The 19,836-nt window shown below is 37.7% G+C and overlaps 1 protein-coding gene across 4 annotated transcripts; it reads right to left on the minus strand.

Annotated features, from left to right (window-relative positions):
• Positions 1-1,086: 1,086 nt before the first annotated feature.
• LOC108277464 (microtubule-associated protein tau) lies at positions 1,087-19,409 on the minus strand. Of its 4 annotated transcripts, XR_008398197.1 has the most exons (14): positions 19,333-19,409; positions 17,573-17,736; positions 15,305-15,499; positions 12,505-13,290; positions 9,256-9,626; positions 8,896-9,057; positions 8,603-8,702; positions 8,114-8,364; positions 7,801-7,893; positions 7,265-7,346; positions 7,077-7,177; positions 6,565-6,748; positions 5,181-5,522; positions 1,087-4,100 (listed from the first exon to the last, which is right to left on the minus strand). XR_008398197.1 is itself a non-coding variant. In XM_053687217.1 (13 exons), exons 2-13 carry the CDS (start codon positions 17,721-17,723, stop codon positions 5,518-5,520), a joined length of 2,478 nt encoding a protein of 825 aa, XP_053543192.1. In that variant the 5' UTR covers positions 17,724-17,736; positions 19,333-19,409; the 3' UTR covers positions 1,087-5,517. The 4 variants fall into 4 exon arrangements, 3 of the variants coding, with proteins under 3 accessions (XP_053543192.1, XP_017345731.2, XP_047017157.2); XM_053687217.1 differs by having other exon boundaries at positions 1,087-5,522; positions 6,565-6,745; XM_017490242.3 differs by having other exon boundaries at positions 1,087-5,522.
• Positions 19,410-19,836: the final 427 nt, after the last annotated feature.

Genomic DNA, 19,836 nt, shown 5'->3' on the forward strand with positions numbered 1-19,836 from the left:
ACTGGACAATAATGTATTCTCTAGTATTCCTGGGGAAAGATTAGGATTAAGTAAGTTTAAGGGCTCCAATAAATAGCCAGTACATGACAGTAAATTTGAGTAATGAATAATTGAAAGGGTTGGATTAGTTCTTAAAATAAATCTGTTGTAGGGTCTGTGAATTGCATTTTACAGTTAAAGAGGTCCCTGGTTTAAAAAAAAAAGTTTGGGAATCCCTGATGTAAACATCAGCCTTGACATTAAAACCACTTGACTAATATTGTGTAGGTCCCCCTTGTGCTGCCACAACAGCTCTGACCCATTGAGGCACACAAGACCTCGGAAGGTGTACTGTGGTATCTGGCACCAAGACGTTAGCAGCAGATCCTTTTAAGTCCTGTAAGTTGGGATGTGGGGCCTCCATGGATTGGACTTGTTTGTCCAGCACATCCAATAGATGCTTGGTAGGATTGAGATCTGGGGAATCTTTGTCTGGAGATAGTTGTCATGTTCCTCAAGCCATTCCTGAACATTTTTGCAGTGTGTCAAGGTACATTGTCCTGTTGAAAGAGGCCACTGCCATTAGGGAATACTATTTCCATGAAGATGTGTACACCCTGCCATCAACGTGATATAAAGAAAATGTGATTTATCAGACCAGGCCACCTTCTTCCATTTCTCCATGGTCCAGTTCTGATGCTCACCTGCCTGTTGTAGGCACTTTTGGAGGTGGAGAGGGGTCAGTATGAGTACTTTCACCAGTCTGCAACTACACAGCAGGGTGTAATGCACTATGTGTTCTTACACCTTTCTAACATAACCAGCATAAACTTTTTTGGCAAGTTGTGCTACTGTAGCACTTTTGTGGGATCGGACCAGACGGGCTAGCCTTCTCTCCCTATGTGCGTCAGTGAGGCTTGGGCACCCATGACCCTGTCGCTGGTTCACCGTTTGTCCTTCCTTGGACCACTTTTGGTAGGTACTAACCACTGCATACTGAGAACAACCAACAAGACATTTTGTTTTGGAGATGTTGTTGGTCAATGTTATGGTCGATCGGTATATATTTTACTAAATATAAACCATTCAGGGTTGTACATAATGGCATGTAGAAGCTTTAACAGTTCATAGAAACATGTTTACTCATGCTGTATGTAAAATATATGATTTCATCCAGGATGGTGGGACCTCAGAAGATGGAGAGCAGTGATTAGCCATTTCACCATAGCTTGAAAGCATGTCAGATTTGGGAAACTATTAATCTGCTCCAAGACCATCAATCAAGTTCAAAATGCATGCCCAATCAGCCTTCTGCTCAGGTGAATCGCTAAGTACTTTACTTCTCCCAATAAGGCACTGTACACGTGCTACAGATGAGATAAGCGTGTACTGGGATGTGATATCTGAAGGAAATTATGCTACTATACATTAAGAAATACATGTCCACAGTCCTTCATTTCCCAAACTGAATTATTTGATACTATAATAATGTATGCATATACAAGCGGTACATTTTAGATACTATTTCACCCCTAGTGTGTATGTTGAAATGTTAGAATATGTTGTATGTTAGGAAATTAAATGGACACTTTTTTTGCGAGCCATTTTTAATGATTAACTTTCACATTAATAGTTGACAGCCACAATAAATAGTACACATTTAATAGGCAAAACAGCTCAAATCAATAATCAATACATCCAGCACAAGACCAATATCTAAAGTTCATTCTAAATTGAGAGTTAAATAGTGAGTAAACACACTGAGCCCATACACGTACTGGAGCTGCCTTATGTCACTGTTTTCTACTTTATACAATCCACTGTGAAACTATGGTTTTATGTCACAGACGATATTGACTGACTGATGCCTTCAAACTCTACGTATCAGAAGCATCAGGTGATGGCAACCACATTTGTTGGACGTAAAGATGAGTTTTACCCTATACTCCTTTTGCTTCCTAAAGGACACTCAAGGACACATCTGCCTTTCATGAGTCCTAATTTGATTCCCATTAAACAGGTGTGTGGATATTAAAAGAGGAATATGCTGTAACTCTGATCAAGCATGTATAAGTCTTCCTATCTTTAATCATAGTGAAAGGTTTAATTACACTCCATGTATTATTATTGCTGTATAATGTTTAAAGTTACCTATTTGAGGAGTGCCCCTCGCCTCCACACAGTCGTATGTTAAACAATTAGTAATCTTATGGCCTAGGGCATACACTGTTGCTCTGTCCAACCCATAAGATGTTAGGGGAAAAAAATTCTGACATCGCTGTTAGAACATTGAAATTAGCATTTACGAATCACAATAAAATTCATTCAACAGAAGAAACCCCAGCATGCAGAACATGGAACACAAAACAATAAATTATAAAAGAAGTTTGCTGTTCAAGGCTGGTGGTGAATAAACTGGAACTCAGTGCTTTGTTACCATGAAAAACATTTGGTCCTTTTCACCAATATCCTATTTGTCAGAATCACCTGCCACACATTCAGAAAAAATCTACAGTGGCTTGTTTTGTACCCTTAGTTAACACAGTAGAGGAACATCATTATAGTACATGTGCTCTCCGGACTGATTTTTTTTTTTTTTTAGCATTGGACAACGTTAGTAAGTTGTACACCTGGATGAATATATTTGAAAACCGGATTGTTAGTTGTCCCAATTTTGGGCTTCATGTCCAACCAGAACACAAGAGTGACAACTGCATATCACAAACTGACAACTTTAGGGTACACAGGGCCAAATCTCTGTGTAACCTCAATCTCAGAGAATTTGTGGGTTTGTTTGGTGATTGTAGGTGAAATGGCAAAATAGGTACCACAAACTAACGTAATTTGCAACCAGTCAAAAAAAAAAAAAAAAAAAAAAAAAAAAAAAAGCAGACCACAAAATGTCTCCAATGAAATATCTCAAACCACTGAATGCATCAAATATTTTATGCCTTACACAGATTATGCCTGATTCATAAACCATAACTTCCAGCTTCCTTTAACAGTTTCAAACATGTCCTAATGACTGAGAATATTTTTGAAGTAATGTATAACTTGTCAATGTCTTAATACTGTGCCTTGCTCTGTTTTGTTGTGCTTTTAGGACTGAATAAGCAGAGCATTATCATTTAAACAGATCACAAACTAATGTGACATCAAGTATGATGTATTAGTGCTTATTTGAGAATATAACATTCACATGTATTTTAGTACTTGTGCTCAACCTTTGTCTTCCAGATGCCAAACTGCTCAAATGTGCTTATGTTAAACATATGGGGAGTTTGTGTTTCTGTATCGAAGAGGCAAACGTGATGGTATACCAAATAAATCGAGATAAATGTTCAATATGAAGCGCACAAATTATTGCTGTTTACTTTTGCTAAGCATGCTGATCTACAAAACGCACTACAAAATATCAAAAAATGGATTGCATTACAGTGCCTTGCGCCTTCTGCAGCCTTCTAGTGGTAATGCACTCCTTTAACTTGTCACGGAAACAATAGAAAAATTGCACAAGTATTCTGTTTTGTAAATACCAAAATACTGTATAGTGTAAAGTACATAAATCGAAACCTTTTTGTTGTCTTTTACTAGCAGGTGGAACTATATATGAACTGCATTGTGTGTGTGTGTTGTTGAGGTGCAGCTATTTCATTAATGCTAGACATTATGCATGAGATCATTCATAAAGTAAGATAGTATGACTGTATGCATGAATACATGTGACCACTGTTCACACACTGTTCACACACACTTCACACTAGGCACAAAGGCATATACACATAGTACTGAATATAAATTACTAATATTATTCGCAGGCTTGCACACAAACATTAAAATAATACACGTATCTTGAATGGCGAATCCTCTGTGCAAGGCCTGAACATTCTCGCAGAATTCAAATTAACAGGACTGATTTGTTTCACTAGATGTTTACACTGTATCCGGATAAAGCATACTAAGCATTTAGAAGAAAGTGATTTTCAATCACAAGGTCAATTTTGCGAGCACAGACCACGCCCTCAGCTAAGTGACATGGAGGTTGCAGAAGTGGGAAGAACTTTGAGAACTTGTGATCCCGCTTTGCGTTAGATAGCCAGGCCCCTCTTGGGTAGAAGTTGCTGAAAAGTAGGGAGGAGGTAGGGAGGTGGAGGGTGTGGAAATTTTGTCACAGTTGGGAAGTTATAAGAAATAAACTAGGATGATGGTAGTGCATCAGGCATGGTCTTTCTCCCAAATGTCAGTTATTTCATAACTCCATATTGTCCTTAACATATTGGGGCCTATTTAAACAAAGACTTTTATTGAAGAGTTTACTAGTTCATGTCTTTGCCTTATAAAACCACACTGTGTAAAATAGATGCTGGGCTGTGATGCACTCTTGGTCAGATTTTGCACTTAAATTCTCTTCTATGAGTAATTCCTCATAGTATAGTAAATATATTTAACAGAATGTCAGTCACATGCTTGGCTATTTCACCAAAAAATAAATCCCGATTCTGTATTCCCTATTCAACAGAGGAAATACTGACTTTGTATTCTCATGGTCAAATTATTTCCCTGTTGAGTGCTAATGTCCTGCCTCAGCTCAGGTTTCTTCTCCCACCCCTAAGTAAGCTGTGTGAATTATTTCTTCAGTTCACTGCGTTACAGTAAACAGTAAATATAGTCATGTTGGAAAGGTGTGTGTCCTTGCCTTTAGAGAGCCTGCATAATACTTTACCACAAATGCTGGCATAAAATAATGATTTGGCCCCTCCTGTTAAAATAACCTACGCTAATTTATAGTAAAATTGTACCCGTCTCATTAGTCAAACAAGTGAGTGGTGTGATTTCCTCATTTTAGAGGGGATAAACATATGGTTTGGCATGCTTGTAATAAAGGCTCCTTAGTGACTGACTGCATGGGAGTTTACACTGAGAGATGTGCAGCCAATGGGAAAAGTAATACTGGCTGACTATACACCTAGGGTGTTTATATTTTGTAATTTTGTCTGGTAAATTCATATTCATTCATGTCATTTAATTTCATCCACTTGATGCCGTAATTATATATGACTATTTTAACCCCTATACTTGAAATGAGAAGAAACGTATAAGCCTGCATGTTTCTGTATAGTTAGCAGTATGAAGCTAATACAGCTTCCATACAGCACTGCACACTGAAACCAAGCTAGCTCTGAAACCATGAGACTGCAAACCTGCCGAAGCCTTGTACTGAGATCCAATCTTTGTGCATCTGAGGAAACAGAGAAGATGGTCAATGAAGAGAAAAGTAGCTGATAATGGTGTGACAGAAAGGCAATGTGTTAAAAGGTTCAGCTTTTGTTCTGCTAGTGTGCTGGTTTCGAGCCCGTTCCCTAGCTACTATATGCAACAGGCTAGGTTGAGACGAAGGAGAGTGTGGAGCTCAGAGAAACACTGCAAATGCATTGTGGGTGAAAGGTGGCTGCCACTCAGGAAGGGACCAGGAAATGATACTGGTACCACGGTTCCGTGTAAGCTTGTGCATCCCCTTGGAAGCTCAGCCTGTAGGATTCAATCTGAGGAGGAAAAAATGGCATGAGGTAGTAGAATGCTGGTCTTGTTCATACAAATCAACATTGTGTTTATATGACAGCTAATAATGAATAAATGCATAAATGAAATGAAAATGTGAGAAATTCTTGAAAGGATTGTAAACAATGTATGTGGCATTACCATGCCTTGATAATTGTGTTTTCAGGGGGAAAATGTCAAATTACCATACCAAATTACACTGGCAGTCAAAAGTTTCTGGCATTTTGCTTAAATGAGCTCATTTTAAATACTCTAAAATTTGAAAATCTAACCAAGGAATATGTACAGTAAAGTACATTAAGACATTATTATTAAATGTTTAGTTAATTGAGAAATAGCTTAATTCTATTGGACCAATCTACCTCTAATTTAATGTAATTTACTCAAATCAGAAATTAGACACTTATATCACACCACATATTTATTAAGACATCCAAGTTTGCCTGCATTTAATAAAGCAATCATTTAGAGGCTCATTAATAATTGAGATCAACCAACACAGACTGAACACTTACACTTAAACATGTTTAGATAAACACTTCCATTTGTAAAGTTGTCAGTTTAGACAGTCTCAATTTTGAGCTCAAATTTAAGCTAAAGTCAGTAATGGACAGTATAAAAGGCTGTGTTATACCATTATCACACCAGTACTTGTTTGGACACTGCAGTTTTCCACCACATTAGGTATTTCTAGGTCTCTTCTCTGCTGCCCATCAAGTTGGCGAATCAGAATAATAAAGAAATTCTTAACAAACCAAGCACTGTGCTTAGACCCCTGATAGTTACTTATATTCAGAAATGAAAATGTTTTGAGATGAAGTGGACTGGACATGGATGATCAGATGTCATAGAACAGCAGTTCTTAACCTGGGGTAGCGGTAGCGGGGGAGTCGCAGGAAAACTTTTATTTGAAACAATTGTGAACAGAGGTTCACAAAACATTGTCTCTCTTAAAAGTGGGTCACGCTCGCAAAAAGGTTAAGAATCACCGTCATAGAACAACTAAAGTACCTGAAATGTACTTACTTGTGGCAGGGATGTGTTTGTCTTGACTTTGAGAATTCCAGAGCCCCTGTCCTTCAGAGGGTGCAGGTGGGGGTGCAGGAGAGCTCTCCTTCAGCCCCTTCTCCTTCATCCCTCCATCGGTCTGAATGGGTGGGTTTGTAGGAGTAGGCGGGCTTCCTTCAGATTTCTGTTGATCCCCTACCTGCTGGAAACAGATTACACATAAATAACTTGCCTACATTTTTTATCCAGTTTACATATTTTATCCAGTAACACACTGACTTTAGTTCAGTTAAATTTATTCATATTTCAGACAGCTGAAATAGTTAGTTTTATAGTTAATTATAGCAACTGCCTCTTTTGTACAATTGGGTTATTATTAATAACTTTTTAACTATTACATTATTCTTTTACACACACTTTGGTTAGTTAATTAAAATAATCCTTTAAATGGTTAATATCCTTCAAAATGAAATATATACTGTAGATCATTAAAAGCATTGCAAGTAATAGACTCTTCTGACTTTCATTACCTCAGCAAGGTCAGCTCCTGGCTCTTGGCCCACACTGTCCATTGATCCCGTTTTGGATTTGGACTTGCTCTTCTGAGACTCAATCTTTGCATTACCACCACCTATTATGGACCAGTGGTTAGGGGAACAAAATATACATATATTCACACTATACAGAATAGTCATCATAAAAAAAATCAGTCTCTTACCTGGCTTGTGGTTAATGCTGTCCTTGGAGCCATATTTTGGAGTCACTTGGCTTAAATCAACTTTTTTATTCAGAATCTGAACCTGAAAATTATTATAGTAGGAGGGAATTAAATTCTCTGTCATAATACAGATAAATCCTAAATGAAAGATTTCAGTCCCTTTACCTCAATATTACAAAATGTGAAAACTGACCACTAAATTGTTGCTCATAGATATTTCATAACTGACTTGAAATAGAGCAGGAAAATATTAGCCTATGCATGTGGAAAAACTCTTATTGCTGTTCCTCTGAGAAGAACTCCTTTCCAAAAAAAACGTTTGAAATGTGCCTTCTGTTAATTGTTTTATATTACCTATTAAAGTTTTCAGTGTATTTGAAAACTATTAAGTTCTGAAGGTACACACACATGTAGAGCACAAGTCATGAGCTTACAATGATACAGTCCTAGTTTGAGAGACAGAGAATTTTAATACTATGGTCGAGATGCTTGCAAGTGAGTTCACAGAATATGGCTAAAAGGATATTAAAACTTACGTTTCCTCCTCCGGGGACATGCTTGATGTTGTCCTTGGAGCCACAACGGGAGGTGATGTGGCTGAAGTCCATTTTTTTGTGTACTATCTGAACCTTTACAAATAGAGTTATTTAGCCACTTGATAGTTCATAAAGATTAGAGTCAATTTTATATGTAGGTTGCTGAAAACAACTGTTTTATGTTGTACATGAAATAATTGAAATTGTTCTAAATATCTAGTGTTTTTCTTACAATTAAGGTAAGACGAGAAAAATTCAACAGTCATAAAAATGCTGTAACGCAGTGTAGTATCTTTCTCCTAAACCACTGTACCTTGCCTCCACCGGGCTGGTACTTCATGTTGTCTGTGGAGCCAATCTTTGAAGAGACATTCTTTAGATCAGGCAGGGGTGCATTAGGGATTCGAGCACTGCGTGGTGCTCGTGGCACTGGGGGCTTCTTTGGCAGGGGCATCTGCTTGGGCACAGGGGGTTTAGTGATGCGGGAGGGCCGAAGGGCTGGAGTTCCATCAGTGGATGGTGCACTGGCTGCATTTGCAGCGGTCTTCTTCAGTGAGGTTTTAACTTTTAAGTGAGATAATTGAGATTTAAAAGCATAGCAAAAATACACAAACCACAAGGTAATTATTGCTGTTGTAGAACTAGTAACATGGCTAGCAGGTTTTTGAATTATAGTAATTAGAATATTTCTAATATATAATACAATAAGACATTCTAGTTTCATTATAGACTAAAATTATGCTATACAAATTATTCATTCATTGTGATTTTTTTGCTCAGATTTTCTTTTGCCAAATCCTACCTGAGGAGCCACTGGTCTTGGTGCCAGATGAGCCTTTTGGAGCCTCATTAAACTTTGGAACTGGAGGCTTACGCTTGGCTGAAGTACTGTTCTCTGAGGTCTAAAATAAATAAAATATACCTTGGCATCTGAGCATGTTTCTTTTAGTAACTATTTAATAACCATATATTTAGCCAACATGTTTTTACAACTAAGCCCAGCTTGTGTTGTTTATATTTTATCTTCTATTTAACTTATATAACTTATATAATAATATCTGTTATGCTCAAATAAAATAAAAAAAATTTATTCACCTTTGCATCATGAGCAGATGTGATGCCAGGAGGTTTCTTGGTGCCAGTAGGAGATGTTTTCTTGGCCACAGAGCCTGTTTTATTTGCTGAACTAGAGGTCGGGGCACCAGAATTTTCTCCAGTGGAATGTGAGCTTGGTTTTGCTGAATTTTGTTTGTTTGACTGCATTTGTTTTCAGATTATATCCATATGTAAACAGTGAATAAAAAGGGTATCTTAGTATCAAATGCTCTCTTAAACCACGAAAAGAAATATTTTCTTATATAACAATCATTACAAAATTCTCTTGCCAACAAACAGTTGAACACAACCACACAAAGACTTATAGCTAGATTTATGTCCTTCTTCCTACAGATATACCTTAACTTGATCAGGACTGATCAAATCTTTATTTCCATTAGCTGCAGTGGTTTTACTGGTCTCTTTGGCAGCCTTCACATTCTTCTCATTCTTGACTGTCTTCTCCACTTTTTCACCACCGTTCTTCTTCTCCTCCTTCACTTCCTTTTTTGTCTCTGCAGCATTACTCCCTTTCTCAAGCTTCCCATTCTTCTCAGTTTTGGAGTCCTGTTTCTCTGCCTCATGGATCTTGCCCACATTGTCCACTTTCTTGTTGTCAGTCTTCTCTGTGTTTTCAGGCTTCTCTGCTTTAACAAGTGTGTTCAAAATATCTGTCTTCGGTGAAGTGTCCATTTTCTCCATCTTCTCTTTTGCAATAGTATCTTCTTTCACTTTAAACAGACAAAGAACTTGTTTATAAAATGTGATTTGTATATATTTAATATCTACATTTTTCCTCTGTTAAGACCTATGTCTCTCATATTAGGACCAGGGTTGTAGTGTCTCACAGAAATACACTGTTATTCAGAAAAAAATCTGTCATCTCTACGGCACACATTTCAATTATAAAACAAAGTGTGAAAACAAACCACAGAATGTATTTTGTCTATATGCCAAAAGAATGGAAAGAACAGTGAAATATGTAGCTTAATTCAGTGGTTTTCAAAGTGGGAGCCACCAGGGGGCGCCTGGGGGGCCTCAACAATTTGGTGTGAAAAATAAATTCTCACTCTCAGACAACCACACACACACATACACACACACAATCAATTCCTAATGTAATGTAATGATGTAAGATGTAATTATTAATTTACAAAATGGGGTATATATTCAGACGTCTGTATTTTTAATGTGTTTTCAAGACATCTTGCAAAAGGGGGGGCCTCGGTCAAATGTTAATGCTATTTGGGGGGCCTTGCCCTGGAAAAGTTTGGGAACCCCTGGCTTAATTAATTTGAAGATTAACAATGAGTTCAATAGCTACAATATCTTATCAATCAATCAATATAACTCCAAGTAATAATTGTAATGAGTGCACTTCTAAATGAAAACGTGTAGCAGATGTTTGAGCATGGTCTGTGCTGGATGTTTGGGGATGAACTAGAGGGGTAATGCCTAACGCAGCACACCTGAGCCCTGCTGTCCCACATATTTATGTGATCTCTCTTTCTACTGACTACTGTGCCAAATTTCACATGTGCTCTTACTCTGGGTCTGTTGTGTTCTCTGAGCAGCATAATGCCAACTTGCAATGCAGTGCGTCATGCAACAACATGATGGAGCAATTTATGTGCTCCAAAACTTCAAGAGCAAGTGAACCTTGGTGGCAATAATTACATGAAACTTGCTCTCCCACTGATTCAGTCACTCATATTCAGAAGATTATAATAATCGCAAAAAAAAGAAAAAAACATTGTGAGAAGATGTCTTACCTGTTTTACATGAAGCATTCACCAAACAATGCAATCCATGAAAAGAAAGAAAAAAGAAAATGAGGTCATTATTAACAGATTGAGCAACTGTAAATATTTTGTCTTTGATAGAGCAAGTTATCACAGGACAAAAAAACAGAGTTTGAGTAATTTATCGCATGTAAACAATCCTCAGGAGGAGTAGCACTAAATAAAATATACATAATTAAACATCTCATGCGAGCCACACAAAATAAATAATGCACTCTGGGAAAAGCTGCAAGAAAAAGAGAGTTTGTTATCCAGAAAAAAAAGGCTTATATGACACAATGCACAGCAGTCCATGTGTTATGACAGCACTGGCATTTCATTACATGCAGAAAATATCAGCAAATGAGGATTACCAGTCAGAAATTTACCCAGAAACATTTTCTGTATAAATCATCAACAATAACATTCACACTTTGGTCACTGGGATTCAAATAGCTCTCATGCAGCACTGTCTTATTCACTGATGCATCACAGGGAGTTCAACCTTTCAGTTCATGCTTTATTAAGTTCAAAGCTCCAGAGTCTGCATGAGAAAGACTTCCAGCAGTCTCTGTGTCTTAAGAGTGATTCATCTTAGGTGTCACCCAAATGTAATATTTATTTAATTTATTCCTTAATTGGACACAGATGTGAAAATCATCTGTCCTCTAAACAATCACTGGCAGTCATGCCATTCACACTTGAACATTCCATTTGTTTTTTTCTATTTTGTACTGATTTTAATTTTCCACCTAGTTTTCTAGAACAGCATGCAATATGGGCTGGACTTAGCAGTGTTGGAATATTATAGAGTTAAAATCTATACTGTATTGTATCATCTCCTCTAATCCTTTCCATGACAAAAGAGTCATATTTCAGCATCAAGTTCTTGCATCTTGGTTAGCTCAACCAGTTGACTCATATTATAAGGTGAGAACAGAGCACTACATTTGAACCAGACACCAAAGAATGTTGTTGCTAGCTAGTACAAGGTTGGGAAGTCAATACTACCTTCCAAATGTTTATTTAACTGTTTTATGACATTTTGGTGTGGACAAAGAGGTGGAAAGAGTGAACACAGGGTAGTTGAGATAGCTAATAAGAAGTTGGCATGTTTTAGGTAATATGCCTGTTTTGTCTATTATGATGACTTGTATTGACTTTCCAACTCTGCATATATGCCAAGTAAAACATACCCTTGAAAAATAAAATCAGGACAACTGAATCAGATTTGTATTACGTTTGACTTAAGAAATCATTTAAGTCTGTCTGCTTAAGTGATTAGTGGACACATAATTAGACTGACTCCAGTCTAAACAATGTAGTACTTTTAAACAATTATAAGTACTACAGAGAAACAGAGGTTGAACTCCCAGTAATACAACTTAGTAACAAAAACTGACTTCAGGAGAGATTTTTGACTGATGTTAGCAGTGAGTTATATCCAGAAAAATAGATAAATCCCCAGTATTTAATTAATTCCTATAGTGATATCTGGATCTGCAGGAACTCTAAGATTAAACTCCTGGGTTATTATGCAGGTATTTATTTTAAAGCAAATTATTCTGCATAACTTCTACAGATTATAAAAATACATTTATTCAGTTACAAGAATAAGGAATATCTGGACCAGCTAACTGGTCTCTGAGGTTTACAGGGTTAATTCAATACTGGAGATTTTGTTGAAATTCAACTTTATTCCAACTTTCATGGATATGTCTTACAATAAGTTACTTGAATGGTCAACTACAGCCACAGCTAAGCAGAAGAGGGCCCACATCTTTGAGCCATGCACTAAGGAAATCATCTCCATATATTCTTCACCAACCTTGGTGGGACTTTGCCAGTGGTGGTTCCTGATGCTTTGTTTGAGAAGTGAGGGAAGCAGGAGCTGCAGGATTTTGGCTTACTACAGTGCTGGAAGGGTCTGATAAGGAGGGACCACTTACAGATGAATTGTTCTGAAAGGTTTTGGTGTCTGCATGTGGGTTAGAAATGGAATGTGCAGTAGTTTTAGGGCCAGAGGTGAGATTCGGGGTCAAGACTTGATTGCTCATGGATAGATCAGTGTTGTTTGAAAGTAAGACAGTATTAGCCTGACTTATTGTTGATGGGATGGCCGAATGAAGTGTAGTTGTGAAAGAAGACGAACCCCCTTGTTCAATAAAAGTAGTAGGAGGGTCTTTGGTCTCATACATGTCAGAAATAAACACATCCATGTCTATGTCCATTTCAGTATTTGGGTCAGAAGAGGGGCTAGCTGTATTTGGTAAACTGCCCCACTCCTCCGGAAGCTTCTTTCTGCTCTTACTTTTCTTCGCCTGGATCCGTCCACCACCCCACTCTCGAATTTCGCTCTTCCAGTTCTCGCCATTATCAGGGGGTGAACAGTCTTCTTGGTAAGAGCTTTTTGGTTGGGTTTTTTCAGGAGATCTGAGGCTTTCCAAGAGACCATATGCCTCTTCACTAGTTTCACATTTCTCTCCCTTCTGCTGTACAGCCTCATCTGACCCTTCCTCTGATGTGGCATCTTTATGTAGAACCCCTTGGTAACCCAAAAGTTCTGAGGAACTCTGCTCTGCCTTGTTGAGGGAATGGGTGAGCATGGCCTGACCTGTCCAGGAGCATACTTTTTGATTTTACAAACAGGAAGAGGAAGTGTCATTTTTTTTACCATGCAAATAATTTGTGAACATTTGGAATCAAAATACATCACCGAAACATAACCTTAGACTATAAAGGCCAAAGAAACACTGTATTGATGATCTATTCACCACAGGCCCCTAACATCATAAAAAGACAAATGAAATGACATCTCCATCCAACATTTGCCACTAAATGGAAGAAAAGTTAGCTATTTGCAGTTATATCGTAACATATACAAGTTAAAGCTGTCAAACATGACTTGCAATGCAATGAGATCAGCTGACTAGAAATGTAGAGGCATTTAGTTTTCAGCATCAAAGCTGTATGTTAGTATTTAAAGATGATTAAAGTCGATGAGATGTCAGAAAATGTTAAAAAAAAAAAAAAAAAAAAAAAAAACCCTCCAAAAACTGCAGACTTGTGTGTTTAGTCTGATCATAAGGTCTGATCATATTCATATATATGAATGAGTGAAAATGGTTTCAAAGGCTCTGGGTTAATGACACCTGAGGTAAATGGTCTGCACTTATATAGCACTTTTTAACCTTAGCGGTTCTACACTGTTTCTCATTCACCCATTCACACATACTCACACAACAATGACAGCACAGATGCCATGCAAGGCAATCCATTGGGATGCATGCAAGGTGCTCCATTGGGAGCACCTTGGGGTTCAGTGTCTTGCCCAAGGACATTTCGGCAAGTGGAGTCATGTGGGCCAGGAATCGAAACGCCAACCCTACAATTAGTGGACAACCCCAATTAGTGGCTCTACCACCTGAGCCACAGCCGTCAGACCAGAGGTTGATCAGAATGTTCAGTGAATATAACATGAAACAAACTTTACTGCAGCAAAATTAGGTCATCATTGTTGAGAACATGTCTGATTATTTGGTGACCTGATGTTCGTGTCACTGTGATTGACAAGGGAGAGACAGCATGCCTACCCTCTCACCTAGGGAGCACAGCCAATTTTGCTCCCTTGGCTCCCGGCCACAGATAGCTGTGGTATTGTTGAGATTTGAACTCATGATTTCTTGACAGTAGGGTGAAAGCTTTACTGTTGCACCACAATTTTAATGAACGTTCTAATTTTTAATACTTAGTGAAAGGTATAATTTTGGTATAATTTTATATAATTTTGTCTTCAACTGTCTGAAATACGCTTCAATAAATTTAATACCTGACTGACTTGCACATACAATCACCATTCCTGAAGTGAATTTCAGGTTTCTTAAATCACATTATGTGTGCAGAATTAATTTATTTGCATTGGTACTATGAAGTTCTTTGCACCTTTGGTAGAAATAATGGCCCAAACTGTGACATGCTATTTTGCTTAGACACTTTTCTCTACACATCCTTCTGGCAAATCAGCTTGCACATTTTCTGTGGGTTTCATCAGGACTGTATGCATTTTTATGCACATTATACTTTAGTAAATCAGGGCCCTAGAGCACAAAAATTGTCATGAAAGATGATAAAATTGTTTACTTCACTGTAAATACAGTATATTAGTTCAAAGGTTTTAAATACAGAATAACACAGCAAATTTATACATTTTCATCTGGCTGATCATATTTATTCTTTTGATGGTGTTTTTTAAATATAGTATTTTTATTTTCTTTATTATGTGGTTGCAATTTAAAGGTAAAATTAGGAGCTCAAAAAATTATTTTCGTAAATTGGATGATTGATGAAAATGGTGAAAATACAGTCTAAATGTAATATAACATTGTGACTCTGTTGTCCTTAACAGGGGTAAATCTAGAAATTTTTCTGGCCACTCTAAAGTGAAATACTAACCACAAACTTTAGTTAATAAGTTAATAAAATCTCAATTATTTTTTAAGGACACAATGACCTATCCTTGAATTCCAAGGAGTGAAACTGTTCAGATAATGTTTAGTTAATACTGAAAGTCTATCTTACCTGCACAGGTCTGCTGTGTGGTAGATACTTTAAGTAGAGTTGAGATTTACCTGCAGGTTTGTCCAAGATATTGTGAGTGCTTGTGTCAGGTGGTTTACTGGGGGCCAAGAAAGGTTTTGGTTGTTCATTAGCATGTAGGATAGATGTCTTCTGAGATTCAGCCATGGTGGGAGGTTTAGTGGACTGAAAGGGGGCCATTCCCACATTCATATTAGCGCTTGTATTCATTCCTTGCTGGGTGAAACCTGCAGAGGACAACAGGAGAAATTTGCCACATGGGTAGTAGCATTGAATTCCAGATATTCATTATTGTCTGGATACAACCCACACACTGCTTCCTGAGAGATGTTGGACTTTTTTCAAGCAAGGTATTTCTAAAAATCTGATATTTAAAGTGGAAATTACATGCAGTATGTGAATTCACAACTGCCCAGTGGACCACAAATTTATCATATCACAATTAATATATGATTACTATATGATAGATAACATGTGCCCTTATCCATTGGCATATGTAAAATACGACTTAGCAATATTAATAAAGATACTAAATCTCATCATTCTTACTTATCATTATTCATTCATTCATCTTCAGTTACTGCTTTATCCTGCCAGGATCACAGTGGATATGGAGCCTATCCCAGGAACATCAGGCAAAGGTGTGGGGTGCTTACTCAATACCATTAATTATTAGAAGATTTTACCGAAATTGTGTTGACATGTTTAGCTAACAAGACAGTGCTACGGGGGTATATTTAGGGGACAGACTGTTCTGGTGGTCTGAAAGGCTGGTCAGGACTTGAGGCATCTGGTAATTTTGCAAAACTTTTGTAGAAGTAGTTTGAATATTATTCCAAATTATTGTCCTTTTATAAAGGTATGCCCTTTGACCAGAAATTTCCATAATTATATATTTTACACATAAAAATGAGTATAATTTTTTACAAATGCATATATAAATGCATTGAAACACAGACTAAATTATAAAAATACCTATTTCATAATTATGTCAAACCGTCTTCATTTTGAGGACAGCACGCTGGTGCAGTGGGTAAAGTTGCCACCACACAGTTCCAGGGTCCCCAGTTTGATCCTGAGCTTAGGGTCCTGTTTGTGCAGAGATTCTGTGCTCGTTCTTTCCGTGTCTGCATGGGTTTCCTCAGGGTATTCTACTACCTCCTAAAAACCATGCCAGTAGATGGATTGGCTAAGATAAATTGCCACAAGTATGAATGATTATGTGAATGCCCTGTGATTAACTGGCGTCTCACCCAGAATGCATTTCCACCTCATGCACAGTGTTCCCAGGACAGGCTCAGGATACACTCCAATCCTGACTAGGATAAAGTGGTTAATGAAAGTGAGCTGGAGTAAGAAGGTCTACATTTTCATAGACAACTAGAATATCAATATAGTTTTTTATATGGAAGCCAAAGTTTTTTCATTACAGTAATTAATAATGCTTTTTAGTATCACATTCTGGTTTTGTTTACAGTTTTATGAAATGCTTTGTGGGCATGCAGCAGCTGGCCTTACCAAAAATGTTAGTGTTACAGATCTGACCAAAGCCATTTTCTCACAGAGAACCCTGGCACTGACTCCCAATCTGCACTACAAACAATCCTGGAATTAAGCTGAGGTCTGAAACGGTACAGGGAATGAAAACCTAACCATTGCCGTTGTACATTTGCCATGGCATACACATAGTCTCTGTTCATCAGGCTTTGTCACTGTGGCCAAATGAGGCTGATATTTTAGGCCTAATCAGATCTCTATCTTCATGAATTGTGTGTGACAGCCTGATTTAACATGTGCCCAGTCAATGGTGGCAGGGAGAAACATGCCTAAAATAGTCCAAGGCCCATCCATACTCCTGATCAGTTCTAATGAGAGAGACAGTCAGACATGGGTGTTGCTGAAATGAGGAGACAGGAGGAGAGCATGGGCCCATTTTTATTATTACACAACCAGCTGTGACCATCTCAGAACACAGCTGCACTCTGTCTGTGTCAGGTGTATCACAGATGAAGAATATGAATACAGCTATCACTATGTGAATATTTTATGAAATACTTTCTTATTAGTAAATTATTTGACAGACTCAGATTTTATGTGTAGAGACAGTACAAATACCCTGGAATATTATTAATTATGGATATTGTTATCTTTAATGTAAATGGCTTTGATCAATAAATGGCATAATAAAACAATCATTCATTTTTAAAGTTTTCCTAATATAATGCCAGCATGTACCTAGGGTTTAGTAAAAAAAAAAAAATTACAACTTTTTATAAGTATGCTGTGTGGTTTTTGCTTACCTTCTTTTTTCCCACCAATTTTATCCATGGGGTCACCAACTTTAATGTCAAAACTCTTTGCCTCTGGGGTAGCCACATTATCTTTCTTCAACAGACTATCCTGGCCAGATTTGGGAGCTCCATATGAATGAATATCACCTTTAAAGTCCATTGTCTTGGTCAGGCTGAAAATCAGAGATACAAACCAGACAAAAGATTATTTTGCTTATTTGCAGTAGGCTAAATGTTAAGACTGTTGATAAAGGGGAAAATATTCAGACTAAATCTTAGTAATGGCAAGGTTCATTACATGTTATTAATGGCAAGGGCTGGACAATATGATCAAAACATTATATTATGCTTATACTGTTTCATATTAATTATTGTTAAATTACATGGAGACATGTTGCAAACGTAAAAATTGACCTGCGATAAACCAAATGAGTACGTTTGTCAGATCATGTGAATAGCACGATGAATCAAAACACGTCCACAAACACTCATTAGGAATGCTTGAGGTTGGTCAGGATGCTCGCAGACAGTACAATAACGTGTTGCAATCCTCTGGGAAATCAGTATTGCAAAGGCCACTGCTGTGCTAAGAATGAACAAAACCAACATGGCACTGTTCTGTCGAATATCATAACATCACCATATCAAAATTAGCTCAAACAATACAAGACTAATCCAATTTTGGCTAGTCTACAGCTCAAAGAAAGACATTAATAAAGTGCAAACTAGAATTTGAATTCTGTTAAAACACTCGAAAAATCAATTTCAAGCGAGAAAAACGGCTTTTCAGACAAAATACAATTATGCATAAACAAACTGCGGGTAATAACTCTAATCAAATTTGGACTTAATTTAAATAATATAGTTATAAAAAAAGTGGACTGTCTCACTGTCACAGTTTATATATGCAACTACATCATCAAGATAAGGCTATCTGAAAGCTGTATGCTGCCTTGGAGGAGAACAAATTCATCTTTGACCCTTCCAGTGTCAGATTTATGAAAGCTGAAACCATGTGGAACTGTCAACAGCTACACCCCCGTCGCTTTGTCCCACTAAGCTGCTTTCTGTAGGCTAAATATTAGACTGGTCTTAATTCTTTTATATTCCTTTATGTCCAGGGCTTATCTATAGCATTCAATCTATCGCGTTTATGCATGTTAAAACAAGCACTCCATGCAAAGTTTCAGAATTGTAATAAATTAAGATTGCAGGCTAGGTTTTCAATCTCAGACGAAACGTCTGCATCTTTTCTGGCGCAGTTTCCGACCTCTGATGTCTGATGTCAAAATCCTTAGCGGTACAGTGACGTCAGCACTCAGGCCTAAAACATCTCTACCGCCATAAAACGCTAAATAAATAAATAAATAAATAAAATGAATAAATAAATAAACAACCCACATTCAGGCATCTGTCCAGAGCATCATCCACATCCTGTCACCATGATGAACCAACGAAAAGATTTGCCCTTCAGTGATGATTTGAGTGAATAGGAGAAAACTAAACATGCGACATTCATAATCATTAACCCGTTCATAACGTATTATCAGCGTGCGTGACAGTAACAATCCCCCCAGTCAGTGCACGTAATGGTCTCCGATCGCACGAGCATCGATTAACGCTTGATGCTTTCATTACGCCCAATTACCCGCTATTTTGCGCTCTTCCCGTTTCAGCAGGTCATAACACCGACTATTTGCTCCTGCCTGGTTATTTTCCACTGCAGACACACTGCTCTGGCTTCATATCAGTTTAAAACATTCACTCACCGTCGAAGTGTTTTAAAACTGGAATGATGCGCTTGTCTCCGTTCACTGTCAGGTGCACCGTATGACCACGCAGGCACGCACACACTCACACAAACGCGCGTGCACAGACGCACAAAACCCCGCCCCTTACATGATTCATCCAATCACAGCTGGGAACCGTTCTAGATTTTAACATGTCTGAAGCTTTCCCTGACTATCCAAGGGAAAAGTACCTTTTTCCCCCCTGCTGTAATGACTTACAGTTATGACGTTGGTTTCCAAATCCTGTAAGTACACTACATATTATGTGAAATTAAGTTTCCATTCCTCAGGTACACACAATCTTTTGGGATACAGCCATTCAAAGTTTTGCTAATATGTGAGCTACTTTGGGTTCTTCAAGTAACTACTAAATTGACCTTGCTGCCAGCCAGAACTAAAATACAGGATTGTCCAGAAAGCATAGTTAAGTAAATACAGAGAAATGACACTTGTTTTTGTAAATTGCACCAGAAGGGAGATTGA

This window comes from Ictalurus punctatus, chromosome 17 (assembly GCF_001660625.3).
Source record: "Ictalurus punctatus breed USDA103 chromosome 17, Coco_2.0, whole genome shotgun sequence".
NCBI lineage: Eukaryota > Metazoa > Chordata > Actinopteri > Siluriformes > Ictaluridae > Ictalurus > Ictalurus punctatus.

Bases quoted from the DNA above. Each gene is read 5' to 3' on its own strand.
- LOC108277464 (XM_017490242.3), bottom strand. From the start codon at position 17,723: ATGGACTTTAAAGGTGATATTCATTCATATGGAGCTCCCAAATCTGGC. The intron at 9,627-12,504 runs GTTGGTGAAGAA...GTCTGTTTAAAG, and splicing joins ACTGGCAAAGTCCCACCAAG to TGAAAGAAGATACTATTGCA. The intron at 6,749-7,076 runs GTAATGAAAGTC...ATCTGTTTCCAG, and splicing joins CAGGAGCTGACCTTGCTGAG to CAGGTAGGGGATCAACAGAA.